The sequence below is a fragment of the Nannospalax galili genome, unplaced genomic scaffold, assembly GCF_000622305.1.
Source record: "Nannospalax galili isolate Female #2095 unplaced genomic scaffold, S.galili_v1.0 scaffold113, whole genome shotgun sequence".
NCBI lineage: Eukaryota > Metazoa > Chordata > Mammalia > Rodentia > Spalacidae > Nannospalax > Nannospalax galili.
The window spans coordinates 7,806,277-7,826,564 of NW_008335444.1; the positions used below are offsets into that span (position 1 = coordinate 7,806,277).

Below are 20,288 nucleotides of genomic sequence, written 5' to 3' on the forward strand. Positions count from 1 at the left end.
ACCAGGCTGCTCTGGAACTCATAGAGATCTGCCTGCCTCTGTCTCCCAAGTGTTGGGGTTAAAGGCTTTCTTTGTTTTGGAAACTCTGGCTTGGGACAAGCACCTTTACCTGCTGAGCCATCTCGCTGGCTCCAGGTCTTACTTTTTTGGAAGCTTCTAAGTTGTTGACAGAATTAATTGCATGAAAGGTTATAAATCTAAGATTTAAGGAGACAATAGGAAGGAACCTAAGCTTGCCAGATACTATTTAAAAGACAAAAAAGGCCGGGCGTGGTGGCGCACACCTTTAATCCCAGCACTCAGGAGGCAGAGGCAGGCAGATCTCTGTGAGTTCAAGGCCAGCCTGGTTTACATAGTGAGTTCCAGGAAGAAAAAAAAAAAAAACCCAATTGAAAATGCCAGGTGTGATGGCTCACACCTTTAATCCCAGCACTTGAAAGGCAGAGGCAGGTGGATTTCTGTGAGTTCCAGGCCAGCCTGGTCTACATAGAGAGTTCTAGGCCAGCTGGGGTACAGGGAGACCCTGTCTCAAAAAAATCAATCGACCAACAAACCAGTCAATCAACTAACCACCCATCCACAAAAATAAACAGAAGAACCAAACCAACCAAACAAAAAATTGGACAAAATGAGAGGGGGAAATAGTTGACTATAGTTTACCTACCCGCCCCCGCCACCTTCTTTTGAAGTGCTGTTGATTTCAAGCTCACTTTGAGCAACTGTACAATAGGAATGATTTCACAGTTCTTCAGAAAACTCTGAATCTCTCAGAGGCTGGAAAGTTATGTAAGAAGCAGAGCCAGGTGCAATGTGCAAATCAAGTAGGGAGGTTACTGTGGCTTTCTTTGCATAATTATCTATCTCTGGGAGTCACATTTTAAACCTTACAAATGGTCGCTTATTCAGAGAAAAACTAGTAGCAAAGTGGCTCACTGACATGTCAAGAAAAGAAATAGAAGTTCAGGAAAGTTTAGTTTGCAGAAAAATCAAAAAGATTGGGGATGAGAAATGGAAACTATCTTCAAGTAACAGGATAGTGTTTACACTGGAAAAATGTTTTATTCTGTTCTCCAAAATGCCCTTATCAATATAAATTATTATTTTTGTTTGTTTTGAGACAGGATCTCCCTGTAGCTCCAGCTGGCCTGGAACTCACTATGTAGACCAGGCTGGCCTTGAACTCACAGAGATCCGCCTGCCTCTGCCTCCCGAATGCTGGGACTAAAGGCGTGTGCCACCACGCCCACCATCAATAAAAATTATAAGGCATGGGGCTGGAGAGATGGCTCAGCAGTTAAGAACACTGGCTGTTCTTGCAGAAGACCCAGGTTCGAATCCCAGCACCCACAGGGCAGCTAACAACTGTCCATAACTCCAGTCCCAGGGGATCCAACAGCTGCTTCTGACCTCCGTGGGCTTTGCACGAGACAGGTGCACTTACCTACATGCGGGCAATACATGCATACACGTAAAATTCAGAAAACCCTCTTGGGATTATTCTGAAATAAATGAAACCAGGTACCTGGGGGAGCACCCGCAGAGGGTGAAGACAGCCTGTCTGGCGGCCTTGCCAACCCACGGACTACATGACCAGGTTATGTGATTCAAGTTAAGCTCTGTTTTACAATTCTTTGCACCTCTCTTTAGTAACACTTATTTTGAAGTCATTCGCGAATAAACTAGTCTTATGTTGCCCAATGACCAACGTCTCGGATGTTTCCCTCTGCGGTCACCTCTGGGGAGTAAGAATGAATAAATTAAGGAAACGTAGTTTTCCTGAAGACCTGAAGGCTGCTTCTAGTAATGACCCTCTTCTAGAGCATCACTACACCGCCTGAACACGCGTTCCCGCAGTCTCACTGGTAGTCCGCAACTCCCTTCACAGGCCTGCGACTCTCTTCCCAGACTAGGTTATACTCTATGGTAGTCTTCAGCCTTTCTAGCTCTCAACTCCTCCAGGGGCCTCTCTATGGTTCAGAGGCCTCCCCGGAAGCTCTCCAGTGCGCTGGGTTTGAGCGACCGGATATTGCTCTGCCGTTGCTCTCAGTTTCAAAATGCTGAGGGGGCCTTAGGACCCGCAAGTGCCGCCCCTCCCCCTGGCCCGGAGAGGGAGCGACCCATGGAGCCGTAAGGTGCGTATGTGGGGTCTGGTCGGCCGGGTGCCCCGAGGCCGGCGTGGGCGGCGGAGGGAGCGGGCTGCCTCCGAGCACGGGCGGTGAGGGACGCGGCTGCCGCGGAGGGCTGTGGGGGAAGGGCTGGAGCTGCGGCGGGGTGGAAGAACGGGGAGCCAGGCGGCAGTTACAAGACCTAGTTAAGCAGTGTGGACTTCATGCGTTAACTAGACCCGAAGTTTGAGGAGTACCTAAGGCACTCTGGAGGAAGAGGTCCGGAGAAAGGGAGACCGGGAGGAAGATTTCGTGGTTTTTAGGGCTGCAGACTGGCCGCCCAGTGTTTGAAAGATGTCCTTTGGAGTCTGCATCCGGACCTCGGGATGATTTTTTAAAATAGTCTTAACGAATATGAATTTTAGTTAGTACACCTCCCAAGGATTCTTGTACACTCCAAATTTGGAAAACACTTTTTTAAGCCACACCTGGCTAAAACGCCTGGGGTCTTGTCCTTCCTCAGCAAGATCTGTGTAGTTTGGGTTGTGCCTGTCACTTGAATCCTTTGGTTGTATCAGTTGCTGCATCTCAGTTCACCTTTAGTTCCCACCTTCATACATTCTTGATATAAACAAGTATTTTAGCCTAAAAGTACTACTTACAGTATTCTATTTCACTATACTGGTCAAAACCACAACTCTGGTTTAAAAGATGTCTGTGCGTGTAAAGTTAACAGGTCACATCCTTTACCCCTCAAGCTAGCTAACCTTAACTGCTTTGTCTTACATCCTTCCTGACCTGCTCAACACATATTCTCATTTTTAAACCCCAGAGGAATCATTTTGTATATGTTACAAGGTGCCTTAAGTTTTTCAAATAATCTTGGCAGCTTTCCATAAAATAAACCAAGTACTTTCTTTTAAAGACTTGCATAATATTGCATTAGCGATATTGCATAGCCATTTCTTCAGTGGGTTCCTCATTGGTGTATTTTTAGGTTATTTCCTGACAGCAATTGTTGGAGTATATTTTTTGCTACACACTCATTAAAGATTTTGACCATAGGTGTGGTGGTGCATGGCTTTAATCACAGCACTTGGGAGGCAGAGGCGGGGAAATCTCTGAGTTCAAGGCCAGCCAGTGAGTTCCAGGCCAGCTGTGGGGCTACAGGGAGACCTTGTCTCAAAAAGACCAAAAAAAAAAAAAAATTATTTTAATTTTGTGTGTTTGAGTGTTTTGCCTGCGTGTATGTAAATACACCACATACATATAGTGCCTGTGGAGTTCAGGAAACAGTTTCAGATCCCCTGGAATTGGAGTTACAGTTATGAGCTACTGTATGGATGTTGGGAACTGAACCCAGGTTCTCTGAAAGAGCAGCCAGTACTTTTTAACAAATGAACCATTCCTCTAGTCCAACACTCAACTTTTTAAGTGTGTAGCAAATGTGATAAGAGCTGCAACATCTGAGTGGTAGTTTTTAAAAAAAAAATATTTTAGTTTATGTGTATGCATGTATTGCCTGCATGTACGTAAGTGCACCTGTGTTGTGTAATGCCTGCGGAAGACAGAAGCTGCCGTCAGATCCTCCTGGAACTGGAGTTATGGACAGTTGTTAGCTGCCATGTGGGTGCTGGGATTCAAACCTGGGTCTTTTGCAAGAACTGCCAGTGTTCTTAACCGTTGAGCCATTTCTCCAGCCCCAGTAGTTTCTGTTTTTAAAAATATTTTATTATTTTTTATGTGTATGAGTATATATTGCGTGTTTGTAAAGTGCACCCATGTTCTGCAGTGCCCTCAGAGGTCAGAAGGGGGTGTTAGATCCCCTGAAACTGAAGTTAAAAGTGGTTGTGAGCCACCATATAGGTGCTGGGAACCAAACCTGGGTCCTTTGCAAGAGGAGCCAGTGCTCTTAACTACTGAGACTGCTGAGCTGTCCTTCTAGCCTCCCAAATAAGTGTCTTAATAGAAGTACTCTGGTATCATCAGTTATAGATTTTGAGAAGTCAGCAGAGCCTTTCTTAAGGAAGTGACTTTTTGACCTAATTTAAAGAATGAGTAAGAAGCTGGGTGTGGTGGCACATGCCTTTTAATCTCAGCACTTGGGAGGCAGAGGATGGCGGATCTCTGTGAGTTCAAGGCCAGCCTGGTCTATATAGTGAGTTCTAGAAAAAAAAAAGGGACCCCCTTCTCAAAAAAAAAAAAAAAAAAAAAAAAAAAAAGAGTAAAGAACTTTGTTTTTATTACATTCATGAATTGTGTGAATTCGTGTGTGTGTGTATGTATGTATCAGAGAACAACCTCCAGGAGTGGGTTCTCTCCTTCCTAACTCAAGTCATCAGGCTTGGTGGCAAGTGCCTTTACTTGTTGAGCCATCTCCAGCCTGAGTAAAAACTTTTGAGGCATGGGGAAAAGAGAAAGTATAGGTGCTAAGGCAGTGACTGTCAAGTTTTAACCATGACCCCTAATGAATATTAAGTTTTGTGTTGTGTTACATAAAAGAAAAATACATTTGAAGGCTGGGTATGGTGGTGCATGCCTTTAATCCCAGCACTTGGGAGTCAGAGGCAGGTAAATCTCTTAGTTCAAGGCCAGCCTGGTCTACATAGTGAGTTCCAGGTCAGCTGGTGCTACAAGGAGACCCTGTCTCAAAAAGACACACATTTATTTCTTTATATTTTTTGGTATGAGTGTTTTGTCTGCATGTAGGTGTACCATGTGCTTGCATTACTTGTGGTGGCCAGAAAGGGGAGGGGTCCCCTGGAACTGGAGTTACAGACAATTGTTAGTTGCCATGTGGATGCTGGGAACTGAACCCAGTGCTCTTAATTGCTGAGCCATGTCTCTACCCTCCCTTAATGAATGTTTCAGAGCATATATCACAGATGTGTCATTTTATATTTAAATGAGTCAATTTGTATCTCTTAAGTAGAAGGATAAGAGATTGTTTAAAAATCTTAGATAAGGATTTAAAAAAAATGACCACAGGCCTTTCTACTATAGTTACGTTTTTGAACTTTTTGTTTTCTTTTTTTTTCTTTCTATTTATTTATTTATTTATTTATTTATTTATTTATTTATTTAATTTTATTTATTAGTTAGTTAGTCCTGCATGTATGTAAGTGTACCCATGTTGTGCTGGGAATTGAGCCTGGGTCCTCTGCAAGAGCAGTCAGTGCTCTTAACCGCTGAGCCATCTCTTCAGCCCCTTTTATTTATTTATTTTTTTGTGTATGAGTGTATTGCCTACATGTATGTAAGTGCACCCCTCTCATGCAGTGCCCTCAGAGGTCAGAAGAGGGCGTCAAATTCCCCTGGAATTGGAGATATAGGCGGTTGCTAGCCACCATGTGGGTGCTGAGAATTGAACCTGGGTTTTTTGTAAGAGCAGCCAGTCCTCTAAACGCTTAAGCCATCTCTCCAGCCCTCCTTTTTTTTTTTTTTTTTAAACAGTTTCTTACTATCCTCTCATGTCTATTATATATTTCAAAATTTCCTGATTATTTAAAAAATGTTTTGGCCAGCCTGGTCTACATAGTGAGTTCCAGGACAACTGGGGCTACAGGGAGACCCTGTCTCAAAGACCAAAAAAAAAAAAAGTTTTTACAAATTGTTTGAATTAGGACTCAAATAAGGTTGTTGTGTTTCATTAGGTTTGTGCTATTGTTTGTTTTGTTTTGTTTTGTTTTGTTTGAGACAGGGTCCCCCTGTAGCCCCAGCTGGCCTAGAACTCACTAAGGAGACCTGACTGGCCTTGATTTCACGTTGATCTACTTGCCTCCGCCTCCTGAGTGCAGGGATTAAAGGCCACTACACCTGGCCTAGGTTTGTATTTTTAAGGTCTCCATAATTGCTCCACTTCAATCTCTCCTCTACTCCAAGGTCTTACTGAATTTCCTGTACACAAAAGCTGATCACCTCCTTTTGTTTATTCCATTTCCCATCAAATTTATATTTAGTAGTTAAACCTAGATTGTTGTTGTTGTTTTGAGATAGGGTCTCACAACAGGGTCTCACTTTGTAGTCCTGGCTGGCCTGGAACTTCCTCTGTAAGCCAGGCTAACCTTGAACTCAGGGAGTTCAAGTTCTCCAGTGCTGGGATTAAAGGGGTACGCCACCACACCTGGCTTTAAATCTAGATTTTTATTCTTAATTTTTTTGTCAAGAATACTTATCAAGGGCTGGTTGTACCTCCTCAGTGCTGAGATTGCAAGTGTGTGTTACCGTGCTTATTTTTTTATTTTGCCTTACTGGAAATTAAATCCATGGCTTCACACATGCTGAAAAAGAGCTTTCACACTGTGCTGCAGCCTCAGCTTATGCAGTGATAAGTTTGGGTAGGTCAAGAGATCTGCCTCTTCCATCTCCTTTGAAGTTCTGTCCCACACTCTCCAATCTTTTGCTCCCTCTAAATGGTTTTAGTATGTATTGATGACTGCTGAGGGGCATGGCATTTACCCTTATATTTAAAGGCATTGGGTGAACCAGTCTTGTGTAGAACGACCAGTGCTTCAAATGAAGGAACAATGTGTACGAAGGCCTTGAAGCAGAAAGCAAATGCTCTGAGAAACTAAAAGGTCATTGTAGCTACAGTTGAATGAGTAAGGGGGAGAACAGTATAAACAAGATAAGACTAGGGATGTGCTGAGAAGCTCTACCACCTGTTTAGGGCAGTGCCAAACTACTGAGCAGGACCTGATGCTGCCATAGAATTATCTTTTTGGTGGTGATTGAGCCCAAGTCCTTGTATATACTTGATAAGCATGCTCCTGTGAGGTACAGCTCCAGGAAGTAACATTTTTTGATTTGGGGAATAGGAAGTAGTCATGCAGATAGGAGGAAGGGATGGTTTTAAGTGGTTTAGCAGTTGAAACCTACAAGTTTGGGGGAGAATAGGAGGAATCAAGAACAACAATTTTCTGTGGTTTGAGCAACAATATAACTATTAACTGGCAGCATATAGTAAGAAGAGATAAGTTTTTAAAGTTTTTTTTTTTTTAAGATAGGGTCTCATTGTGTATCTTAGCTGGCCTGGAACTCTGTATGTAGACCATACTAGCCTCAAACTCACAAAGATCTGTGCTCTTGCCTCCTGACCAAAAGGGTTAAATTTGTGGCTTTAGCGATTATTATTAGTTAAGATTTTAATTATGTGTGTTTGCGTGTGTGTGTGTTATGTATATATGGGAATTAGGGATATGTGCATGTTAGTGCAGGTGCCTACAAGGCCAGAGGTATCATCTCCCCCTGGAGCTGAAGTTACAGGCAACTACGAGCTGCCAGAAGTGGGTGCTAGGAATTGAACTGAGATCCTCTACAAGAGCAGCATATGTTCTTACCAGCTGAGCCATCTTTCTAGCCCCTATTTTTCTTCTTTAAGTCTCTGTTTTAGTTTTTTAATTTTTTATATTTTTTAATTTTATTTATTTTATTTTACGTGTATGTGTGTATTGCCTGCATGTAGGTAAGAGCACCTGTGTTGTGCAATGCCTGAGGTGGCCAGAAGAGATCGTTGGATCCCCTGGGACTGGTGTTAACGGCAATTAGCTGTCATGTGGGTGCTGGGATTTGAACCTGGGTCTTCAGCAAGAACTACTAGTGTTCTTAACCTCTGAGCTATCTCTCCAGCCCCGTAAGTAAGTCAGTCTCTCTCTCTCTCTCTCTCTCTCTCTCTCTCTCTCTCTCTCTCTCCTCTCTCCTCCACCCCCCCATATCTCATTTCCTTGACCACACCTGGCCAAGTCTCTGTTTTAGAGTGTGTAAAAATACCTAACCCTTTTGTATGCAAAAAGAGATTCCAAGAAGGACAAAATTATTCTTTGATTCAAATTTTACCAGCTGCCTTCATTTCTTACATATGTCCTTGTTCAGTGCATTTGTATATTCTTTCTAGTATTGGCTCATTAAAAAAAAGAATCCTTGCCAGGTGTGGTGACACATGCCTTTAGTCCTAGCACTTGGGAGGCAGAGGCAGGTGGATCTCTGTGAGTTCGAGGCCAGCCTGGTCTACATAGTAAGTTCCAGGCCAGCTGGGGCTACAGAGAGACTCTGTCTCAAAAAGACAAAAAAAAAAAAAAAAAAAATTCCTTCCACCCCGTCTCCATGCCCTCATTTGTCCTTTGCCTGACAGAGTTTCTTCTGCTCTTAAGTTTCCATGATCCTTAAATTAGGTGGTTTTCTTTTTTTTTTTCTTTTCCTTTTTTCTTTTTTTGAGACGGAGTCTCTACCCAGACTGGCCTCCAGCTGGCTTTGTAGCCAAGGATATCTTTGAACTTCTGATCCTCCTGCCTCTACTTCCTGAGTGCTGGTATTACAGGTATGTACCACCATATCCTGGTGTTATGAAGCCCTAACTGTGGTTTAAATTCTTCAAAGCTGTCAAAAAGGCAGTCCTGTACTAAGATGCTAAACTAGCATGACTGCTGGCTGTCTTCTTCAAAAATCATCCCTGGGGGTCTATAAAGATGGCTTAGCAATTCAGACAACTGGTAGTTCTTCCAGAGGATCAGGTTTCCCAGCACCCACATGGTAGCTAACAACTGTCTCCAACCCTGATGCCCTCTTCTGGACTCTGCGTTTATACACACCTAGTGCATTTTCATACATGCAGGCAAAACACTCATCCACATAAAATAAATAAATGAATAAATAATCTAAAAAAAAATCATGGGTCTGGAGAGATGGCTCAGCGGTTAAGAGCACTGACTGCTCTTGCAGAAGACCTGGGTTCAATTCCCAGCACCCATATGGCGGCTACGAACCATCCTTAACTCCAGTTCCAGGGGATCCAATGCCATCTTCTGACATCTGTGGGTGTTGCACTACCCAGGTGCACTCACATACATGCAGGCAATACACTTGTACACATAAAATAAAAATTATAAAATATTAAAAAATCATTCTAGGATCTGGAGAGATGGCTTAGTGGTTAAGAGCACTGGTTCCTCTTGCAGAGGACCCAGATTTGATTCCCAGCACCGACATGGAGGCTAACAACCCTCCAGAACTCCAGTTCCAGGGGATCCAGTGCCCCCTTAGGACATCTGTGGGCATTGCCTGACACGGGTGTACTTAGATACATGCAGGTAATACACTCATACACACAAAATAAAAATAAAATGTTAAAAAGAATCATTCCAGGAAAAACTGTAAAGGGAAACAAATGGGTGGTAGAGGAGGGAGTGCTGGCCTGGACCAAGACAGATGTGAGAGAATAAACCCATGAAGGAAAGGTAACTGCTGACATACTGTTCTGGTTCATTGCTTCATTACCTTTTCCATTCCTCCTGTGGCAGTTTTTTTTTTTTTTAATTCTTCTAAACATTTTTTAAAAATTATTTTTATTTTAAGTGCATTAGTGTATTGCCTGCATGTGTGTAAGTGCATCCATATTGTGCAGTACCTACAGAGGTCAAAAGAAGATGTCAGGTACCCCTGGCATGGGAGTTAGAGACAGTTGTTAACCGCCATGTGGGTGCTGGAACCAAACCCTAGTCCTCTGCAAGAGCAGCCAGTGCTCTTTCCTGCTGAACTATCCTCCAGCTATTGCACCTAGCTTGTTTTTTGAAACAGGGTCTTGCTATGTGAGCTTACTGCTTCAGACTCCTGAGGTAGGACTACAGGTATGTACCACAGTGTCCCCCTAAAGTTCTTTTTTTTTTTTTTCTTTTTTGGTCCTTTTGAGATGGGGTCTCCCTGGCTGGCCTGGAACTTCCTGTGTAGACCAGGCTGGCTTTGAGCTCACAGAGATCTGCCGGCCTCTGCCTCCTGAGTGCTGGGACTAAAGGCATGTGCCGCCACACCTGGCCCCACTAAAAGTTCTTATTAAGTAAGCAAAAATTGGGAAAACATACATATGTACTAAAAAGGATGTAGAAAAAAAGGACATTAAAATAGGACAAAATAGAATTATAAATTGTGAAATGGTAGAAACAGATCTGTGTATACCAATGGCAATAAATGGGCAAAACTCAGTATTTAAAGGGTAAAAATTGGAGGCTTGGGATATAACTCAGTTGGTGGATTGCTAGCCTGGCTTGTAAGAAGCCCTGGGATTCCCAGCACCACATAAGCCAGGTACGTTGGTTCATGACTCTAATACCAGCACTGGGTAAGTTGAGACCAGCACTGGGTAAGAAGTTCAAGGTCATCCTCAGGTGCAAATGGAGTTCAAGATAAGCCTGGGTACATAAGACCCTGTTGCAAAATTTTTTAAAAAAATTAACTTATTTTTATTTTATGTGTGTGAGTGTATTGTCTCCATGTATTTGTGCACCCAAGCTGTGCAGTGCCCACAGAGGTCAGAAGAGGGTGTTGGAGCCCCTGGAATAGGAGAAGTTAGGATGGATGTTAGCTGCCATGTGGGTGCTGGGACTCAAACCTGGGTCCTTTGCAAGTGCAGCCAGTGCTCTTAACTGCTGAGCCATCTCTCCAGTCACTCCCCCAATTAAAAAAAATTATTATTTTTATTTTATATGTATGAGGGTATTGCTGCATGTATGTAAGTGTACCTGTGTCATGCAATGCCCAGGGAGGTCAGAAGAAGGCATCAGATTCCTTGGAACAAGAGTTACAGGTGGTTATTAGCCACCATGTGGGTGCTGGGGCTCAAACCTGGGTCCTCTGCAAGAGCAGTCAGTACTGTTAACCACTGAGCCATCTCTTCAGCCCGCCCCCCCATTTAAAAAAACCCATTAAAAAAATTTTTTTTTTGTATCTTTTTTGAGATAGCGTTTTTCTGTAGCCCCAGCTGGCCTAGAACTCCCTATGTAGACCAGACTGGCCTTGAACTCACAGAGATCTGCCTGCCTCTGCCTCCCAAGTGCTGGGACTATAGACATGCTCCACCACACCTGGCATGCTACTGCTTTTGTATGTAGTCAGTTGATTGGTGACTGGCCGGTCCTAGGCAGCTGTGGAATGGGGGTTGATCACCATAAAGCCCAAGGCAGAATTCATATTAGGACTTTTTTTTAAATTTTATTTTATATGTATGTGTGTATTGCCTGCATGTAGGTAAGTGCACCTGTGTTGTGCAGTGCCTGTGGAGGTCAGAAGAGGCTGTTGGATCCCCTGGGACTGGAGTTACAGATAGTTGTTAGCTGCTGTTGGTGCTGTCTCTCCAGCCCCGACTTTGGGAATTCTACCTACAATCTCTGGAGAGAGGAGAAGGGCAGAAGAAGGTTGTGTTGGTCACCAGTGACCAGTCTAGACAATGAGTCTAGACAATGAAAGTCTCAAATGTTGGTTCTGAGAGTTTAGTAGCTGATGTTCCTGGGTTGGACTTCTGAGAGATGGAGGCTTTATACTCTTTCCCATATACCCCATCCTCAGCAACACCATCTGATTATCATTGGTGCTATTTGTAATATCCTAATAAAACAGTCAGTATTCCCAAGATTCTGTGCCTCTAGCAAAGTAGTGGAACCTGATGAGGTTGTGGAAATCTTCATTTGTAGGTAATCAGAACTGCAGATCTTGGAAGTAGGAGACTGTCTTGTGGGACTGAGCCCTCAGTGGTGGAATCCTGATGCTATTTTCAGATAGATTTAGAGTACATCCAGCAGGTGTCTGCTGCAAAATTGGTTGCTGGTGGGGAGAAACCCACATTCTTTTTGGAAACCAAGGGTCGTGGAAATCTTCAGTGTTGAATTTTGAATGAAAGTACAGGAGAAACTGCGTTTTTCTTTTTATTTTCTAAAGTGACTAATGAAGTGGAGAGGTAGGCAGATTGGATTAGTGCAGTATTGGAAGTAGCGAGAAGTGGTTAGAGTATGGCTATATTTTGAAGATATAGTTAGAATTTATTTATGGGCTGGGTGTGGAGTATAAAAGTCAAGGATGGTTTTGAGGTTATTGACCTGAACAACTGTAAAGATGGAGTTGCTGTTACTGAGATGCTGAAAACTACTAGGCTTTAAGATGAAGGTTGTTTTTTACCTTTGTAAGGTCGGAAGTGCCAGTTGAAAGACAGCTTTAAAAGTTAAAGTTATGTTCTGTTTCTACTTTGAGGCAAGGGGAGCTGATAGATCAGGAAGGAATTTATTCTTTGTTGTAGCTAATAAGCAATCTGGAAAGAGAGCTCTGGTTAGCTTTGTCCGATGTTCTTTGTTGGTGGTTTTCCTAGGCTTTTTCATTCCTACTCTGATGTAGCTTGGTAGTCATACATTTTACTTATTGAGTACCATCTGTTTTTTAGAAAAAGATCTGAAGATAAACTCAAGTTCCTAAAAATACATTTCCTTATTTATTTTGCTTTTTTAAAACAATTGTTATTTTTATTTTAATGTGTATGAATGTTTTGCCTGCATGTCTGTAAGTGCACTGTGTGTGTGTAGTGCCCATGGAAATCAAAAGAGTACGTTGGATCCCCTAGAACTGGAGTTAAGGGCAGAATTAAAGACTGCCATATGGGTGCTGGGAATTGAACCCAGGTCCTCTCCAAGAGCAGCCAGTGATCTTTTTTTAAAAAATATTTATAGCCAGGTGTGATGGTACACACCTTTAATCCCAGCAGCCAGTGATCTTTTTTAAAAAAATATTTTATTTATAGCTGGGTGTGGTGGCGCATGCCTTTAATCCCAGCAGCCAGTGATCTTTTTTTAAAAAATATTTTATTTATAGCTGGGTGTGGTGGCGCACGCCTTTAATCCCAGCCCTCGGGAGGCAGAGGCAGGCGGATCTCTGTGAGTTCAAGGCCAGCCTGGTCTACATAGTGAGTTCCAGTAGACTTACCCCAAGAGGCCTGAGGATAGTAGTGCAGGCTAGGAGAGTTAGCCGGTGGTACAGGCCCAGGGAAGATTTATTTATTTGTTATTATTTTTTTTAACAGAGCATAGGATAGGGGTTTATTTACAGAAGAGTGGGTGCCCCACATTTATGGCAGCCAGTGCTCTTAACTGCTGAGTCATCCCTCCAGTCCCTGTTTTGCTTTTTGAGGCAGGGTTCTTGCTATGCAGTCTTGACTGGTTTTGCATTCCTCACGTATCTCAAGCTAGTCTCGCTTGTAACAGTTCTTTTGCCTCAGCCTCCTGAGTACTGAGATTACAGTCATGCACCACATTTTTTTTTCTTTAAAGGAAACAGAGAATGAAAAATTCCGTTTTAATTTGTGCTACATCTTTTTTTCTGATGCTTTTTATTTTTGTTTAACTGAGTCTGTAGGTATCTAATTGCCATGTGCTTTTTAGTTTTGATACATACTATTTTTATTTGTGGGTATATGTGAATATATGCTGTGTGTGCTTGCCCATAGAGGCCAGAAGAGGATACCTGATTCCCTGGAGCTGGAGTTAGAGGTGATTGTGAGCTGCCCCAGTGGTGCTGGTAATCAAACTCTGGTGCTCTGGAACTGCAGCACATTTATATATATATATAAATAAATATATATATATTCTTATTATTTTTTTTATGTGTATGAGAATGTATTGCCTGCATGTATGTGAGTGCATCTGTGTCATGCATTGCTACAGAGGTCAGAAGAGGGCTTCAGATTCCCCTGGAGCAGGAGTTAAGGATGGTTCATAGTCACCATGTGGGTGCTGGGAATCGAACCCGGGTCCTCTGCAAGAGCAGTCAGTGCTGTCAACTGCTGAACCATCTCTCTAGCCCCAATATATGTTTCTTAAAATATTTTTTATTTAATGTGTATGCGTGTAGGTAAGTGCACCTGTGTTGTGCAGTGCCCACGGAGGACAGAAGAGGCTGTCGGATCCCCTGGAACCGGAGTTATGGACAGTTGTTAGCTGCCATGTGGGTGCTGGGATTTGAACCCAAGTCTTCTGCAAGAACAGCTAGTGTTCTTAACCACTGAGCCATCTCTCCAGCAGCACATTCTTAACTGCTTAATATTCTCTACAACCCCGAATTTTGGTACATTTAATAGCTGCTGTAACTGGTACTGAAAAATGTGCCTTATTTTTATTTTATTTAATTGATTTTTTTTTTTTTTTTTTTTGGTTTTTTTGAGACAAGGTCTCCCAGTAGCCCAGCTGGGCCTGGAACTCACTATGTAGACCAGGCTAGCCTTGAACTCAAGAGACCCGCCTGCTTCTGCCTCCCGAGTGCTGGGACTAAAGGCGTGTGCCATCACACCTGGCTTAACTGATTCATTTTTTTTGAGATAGGGTCTTACTGTGTACTTCAGGCTGGCCTTGAACTCAGGGCAGTCCTCCCAAGTGCTGAGAAGATGTGTGTCCCACCATGCTTGCCTGGAAAAAGTTGACACTTTGCTATGGTTCCTTGCCCAGACATGTTGAAACATGTTGAGGTTTACATTGAAGTGCTCTTGGAAACTTGGTCATTCTCCAGCTCTGCCTGTCTCCTGTTGAGTGCTCTTAAGCCCTTTTAGGAGGAGATAGCCAGTACCACTTGATAGTCAGTGATTGTAGATTTGACTTTTCAGCTAGAACAATTTGCTCATTAGCATCAGCATGGAAGTTGGTGCATGCCCAACCCTGTTTCTGTTTCAGAATTCACCTGAGGGAGGAATAGGTAATCTCTTCAGGTTTTTTGCTGGATTTGAACTAGAGAGATTGGTGTAGAGAAGCTCAGTGTGGCATTTGGGCAGACGGCTCTGATACAGGTGTCAGTTGTATCTTTTTTACTTTTGTTGGCAGTTTGTCTCTCCGTTTCCTTTTTCCTCCTCCTTTTTTTTTTTTGAGGTGAGGTCTCACTATGTAGCTCCTGCTGGCCTGGAACTCAGAGATCTACCTGCCTCTGCCTCCCAAGTGCTGTGTGCCACCACTCCTGGCTTATTTCTTAATAAATGCTAAAGACAGAATGTACTACTTCAGATTTTTTTTGTCTTTTTGAGCTGGTCTGGAACTCACTGTCCTTAAACTCACAGAGATCCGCCTGCCTCTGCCTCCCAGTGCTGGGACTAAAGGCGTGTGCCACTATGCCCGGCTTAGATTTTTAAAAACATTTTTTTTTTTCCTTTCAGTTTTACTAACCAGATGCAATATCTACACTGCCAAAATGACATCACATCCCACCTCTGCCCAGTGTTCAACATCTGACAGTGCTTGCAAGATCTCTTCAGAACGAATCAGTCAGGTAATTACCATCACTTGTTTTCCTAAATGTTTAAGAAATTGAGGCATATGTAGCTGAATTTACTGATGTGTTCAGAGTAGAAGTGGTTATATTGTAAAATCAAATTATAGAAACAGATGAACAGTAGTAGTAGTCATTGGTCATTGATTAAATGAAAGTTACAGATTGCTCAAAATGGTACATTCTGGAAACTGGTTAGGGTGTTTTGGGTAAGGAGTGGGTAGTGGAGAATTTGGGACCAGCTTCTGCAAGGGGCTTTGTTGTTGTTTTGGTCTCATCTAATTGTAATTAGTTAATTTTTTTTTTCTAATTCTTTTTGGTGAGAGAGAGAGAAAGAGAGAGAGAGAGAGAGAGAGAGAGAGAGAGAGAAAAGAGAGTCTACCTATATAGCCCGAGCTGACCTGGTACTTCCTATGTAGCCATGCTGGACTAAATTTGCTCATGTTCTGCCTCTCTCCCAGGTTCTGTCTTCCAGGCTTTGCTACCAGGTCAGCTAGTTTATTTTATTTAAAAGACAATCTTACATTGTGACTATAGCAAATATATTCTTACAAAAATCCATACTTTATCTTTGGACATTTATGGATACAGATTTTTGACCATCTCCTTCCTTTCCCATCTCCTCCCGTCAGATTTGGTGTGTCCTGTTACAGACCTTTTCTTTTAACATTTTATAAATTACTTTTTGTCTCTGTTTCCAGAAACATTTGTTCATGTTCAACATTGTGTACCTTAATATATGATGAAAGTGGAATTTGGAGTCGGTGAGGGAAAAGTGTCCGTATTAATAAATGTTTTGGTGATAATTAGCTATCTGGAAGAAAACAAAGATGTTTCAGACTTTGTATAAAAACAAATTCAAAATAAATGAAGGATTTAAATGTGAAAACTGAAAATATAGATAGGGAGAAAATATAGAAAATATTTGTGAAACTTTAGAATGAAGGGAGTCTTAAGATAAAACTCAAGAGGCTATAAGAGACACAAACCTGACAGCATAAAAATTTTAAAATAAACTATAACCTGAGTATGCTGCATTGACCAGCTTGGAGGAGCACAGCAGTTCTGAGCTGACTCTTGGCTGGAATGGTCTGGACCTCCTAAGTGTTTAGAAATTATGGAATTAGGTAAATAAACAGTGGAATTACAAAAACTCGAGCTCAGCTGTCTTGTTGATAGTGAGATAGCCTGTTTACTTCCCTCAGCCATAACAGGATGAGGAAGATACTGAAGCTCTCAAAAGTAGAATTTCTGGTTCTACAGCACCACAATTCTATAGTACACTTAACTGATGCTGCCAGTCTCAGGTTTCCCCTAGAAGATGATGTCTATTCTTCCTAAGGCTTATTTTATTCACAAACATTTGTATCTGAGACTCAGCATTCTGCTTTGTGTTTCATCTCAGAGATAGGGTTAATTTAAGCTGGTCTCATTCCTTACATTTTCTGTCTTTTTGCCTTTCCTTCCTGTACTGAGGATTGAACCGAGCCTCATGCATGTTAGGCAAGTGCTCTCCTACTGAGCTGCTATATCTCCATACCCCTTTCTTTTTTCTTTCTTTTCCTTTTGTCTTTTTGAGACAGGGTCTCCCAGTAACCCCAGCTGGCCTGGAACTCACTATGTAGAACAGGCTGGCCTTGAACTCACAGAGATCCACCTGCAACATTTGTATCTGAGACTCAGCATTCTGCTTTGTGTTTCATCTCAGAGATAGGGTTAATTTAAGCTGGTCTCATTCCTTACATTTTCTGTCTTTTTGCCTTTCCTTCCTGTACTGAGGATTGAACCGAGCCTCATGCATGTTAGGCAAGTGCTCTCCTACTGAGCTGCTATATCTCCATACCCCTTTCTTTTTTCTTTCTTTTCCTTTTGTCTTTTTGAGACAGGGTCTCCCAGTAACCCCAGCTGGCCTGGAACTCAATATGCAGACCAGGCTAGCCTTGAATTCACAGATCCACTTGTCTCTGCCTCTTCAGTGCTGAAATCAAAAGCGTATACCACCATGCCCAGCTTTAAGTTTTCTTTTTTAAGAATAAAACTTTCTCTATAGAAGAATTTTTGTTACTCAGAAATATGGATAGTTGATGTAGAACTTTCTCACCTGCAGGCAATTTGATTACAGTTTTATATAGGTTTATGTCCAACATATATTCTGAGTAGATCCTGTGTATTGTCACTTCATAGTCAGAGCTACTTCTGTTCATTTCTGTCACTGCTAGCTCAGGGTTGAAATTGCACAGACACACACCCTTTTTTGTGTGTGGGACTACTCTGTAGTCCCAGCTGGCTTGGAATTTACTAACTCAATATGTGGACCAGGCTTCCCTCAGACTCCTAGAGATCCTTCTGCCTCCCAAGTGTTGGGATTAAAGGTGTGTGCCACCATACCCAGCTTGAAGCTGCCTCTTTTCCATACTCAGCTTTCTGTGTCTTCTGGCCAGTACAGTTAGATTGGAATGGTATTTCATAGATTCTTTTCCACCTGGAGAGTTTGCTTTTGACTGCTTTCTTTCTTCCTTTCCTTTCCTGTCCTTTCCTTTTTCCTTTCCTTTTTCCTTCCTTTTTCCTTTCCTTTTTCCTTCCCTTCTCCTTCCCCTTTCCCTTTCCCTTTCCCTTTCCCTTCCCCTTCCCCTTTCCCTTCCCCTTCCCCTTCCCTTCCCTTCCCTTCCCCCGCTTCCCCCTTCCTTTCTTCTTTGACAGGGTCTTCCTGTAGCCCCAGCTGTCCTGAACTTGCTCTGTAGACCAGGCTAGCCTTGAATTCACAGAGATTAGAGTTCTGGGATTAAAGGCATGCACCACCACACTTTTGTCTGCTTTTTCATCTCCAATTGAAAAGTAAAAGATGTCTTTCACTTAATTTTCAGTTGTATTAATTTCTTCTTTTGGTCAAAACAAAAAAGTATGCTATTCTAGAGTGTAAATTTACATGTCTAAATTAATAGTGACCAGAAAAATGCCAAAGAGTACGATAACTAAAATATTAGAGAGACTGGTGGAAGGCATTAGCCTTAAGGTTGTCTTTGTTGCTGAGTCTGATGATGATGTCCTATAATCCCAACTTCTTGTAAGGCTCAAGCAGGAGGATCAAAAGTTCAGAGCCATGCCTGGGTTATAGAGTGAGTTTAGGATCCTGGACAACGGAGACCCTGTTCATTAACAACAACAAAAAAACTCAGGTTTTCACGTAGTAAACTTACTGACTGAGCTATCTCCCCAACTCCCAACTCTTTCAATTAAGTTCTCCAGAATATGAAAAACTTTTATGTACAAAGTTTTTCCAAATATCGTGTAGCCTAGGATGGCCTCAACTGCTCTGTAATAGCCATGGATGACTGTGGCTCTTCTGTCTGCCACCACAGCATCTTCTAAGTAGCATTACTTTTTAATATCCCAAATTAGGAACCACTTGAAGTTTAGGGTAGAAGTCAACAAACTTTCTAGCTGGGGCCAGAAAATAAATATTTTAGGCTTTGCAGGCCATTAGGTTTCTGTCCTAACTTTTCAATACTGCTTGAGAGCAGCCCTAGACAGTATATAAACAAATGGACATACTGTGTTCTAGGAAAACTATATACAACTGGGAGTGTAGCTCAGTTGTCTTGCCATGTGTGGGGTCTGGAGTTTGATCCCTAGCACTGTCAAAATAGAGAGAAAGGGAGGAAAAAGTTTTTTTGTTTTTTTTTAATGAATTCAGAACCATTTTTGCTATTCCTTGGTTTAAGTAAATAATAAGCAGGTACATAAGAATGGTACATTTTGCACTCATTAAAAATCAATGCGGGTTTGGCTAGAGAAATGACTCAGAGATTAGGAGCACTGGCTGCTCTTAGAACGCAGGTTTGGTTCCCAGCACCCACATGGCAGCTGTAACTACCTGTAACTACAGTTCCAGAGGGTCTTTCACTCTTTCCACCTCCATGGGTACCAGGCATGCATGTGGTGCACATACATACATGCAGGCAAACACTCATAGACATAAAATAAAAATAAATACGTCTTAAAAATATTAGTAATGGAACTTGGAATATAGTCATCAGCAGGGTGCTTGCCTAGCATGTGTGAGGCTCTAAGTTCAATTCGCAGCAGCACATGTACATGTGAACACACACACACACACACACACACACACACACAAAATTAGGGGAATCTGACACCCTCTTCTGACCTCTTTCGGGCTTTGCATGACATGGGTGCACTTACATACATGCAGTCCTAACACTCATACAAAATAAAAATTGTGAATAAAATATTTTTATTTATTTATTTATTTATTTATTTATTTATTTATTTATTTAGGTCTTTTTGAGACAGGGTCTCTCTGTAGCTCCAGCTGGCCTAGAACTTGCTATGTAGACCAGGCTGGCCTTGAAGCCTTGGAATCACAGAGATCCTCCTACATCTGCCTCCCAAGTGCTGGGATTAAAGGCATATGCCACTATGCCTGGCCCCATAGAATATAATTTTCAAAAAGACAAAACAAAACAAAAAACCCCAGGTAATTTTATCTTATTTTGATTAATCTTATATGTATGAGTGTTTTGCCTGAATGTATATGTGTACCTGTGCACACAGTGCCCAAGAGGCCAGAGAGGGTGTTGGAGCCCCTGGCACTAGAGTTACAGACAGTTGTGAGCTACCACATGGGTAGCTGAGAACTGAACCTGGGTCCTCTGCAAGAGTGGTTGCTGAATCATCTCTCCAGCCCTGAAAAGCATGAAATACTAAATAAAATATAGAAGATACAAAAGTATGTGAATGAGGGAAATAATATACAAAGCAAATAATAAAATGTGAGAGACTAAATCAAACTACTGTGGTATAATAGGGTTGCAGAATAGCAAGTAGATGACTTTTTCTACTTTGGGTTTGTATTTTATAATTGAAACATCCGAAATAAAACCACCTATAATCGTTAGCTAACAAGCTTAGTGAAATGATGGGCATACGCAACACATTTTATCAGTCCGCTGATGGACGTTTTAGTTGCCTCCACCTTTTGACTATTTCAGAGTAATACTGGTGTACAAATATTTAGACTGTTACCCAACTTTCAGTTTTTGTTTTTTTTTCATATATAGTTAGGAATGGAATAGTTGGGTTATCGGGCAATTCTGTGTTTAACTTTAT

General features: G+C 42.0%; 1 protein-coding gene across 3 annotated transcripts in view; it reads left to right on the forward strand.

The window, feature by feature from the left end:
• Positions 1–1,992: 1,992 nt before the first annotated feature.
• Positions 1,993–20,288, forward strand: part of Mdm4 (MDM4 regulator of p53) — a 43,784-nt gene continuing 25,488 nt past the window's right edge. For all 3 annotated transcript variants that reach the window (XR_003849131.1, XR_001872384.2, XM_008830389.2), the window contains exons 1-2: positions 1,993–2,132; positions 15,049–15,161. Coding sequence is in view for 1 of the 3 variants with exons in the window: in XM_008830389.2 (XP_008828611.1) it covers positions 15,084–15,161 (78 nt within the window). In the remaining 2 variants the exon portion in view is untranslated. The remainder of the gene's footprint in view (positions 2,133–15,048; positions 15,162–20,288) is intronic.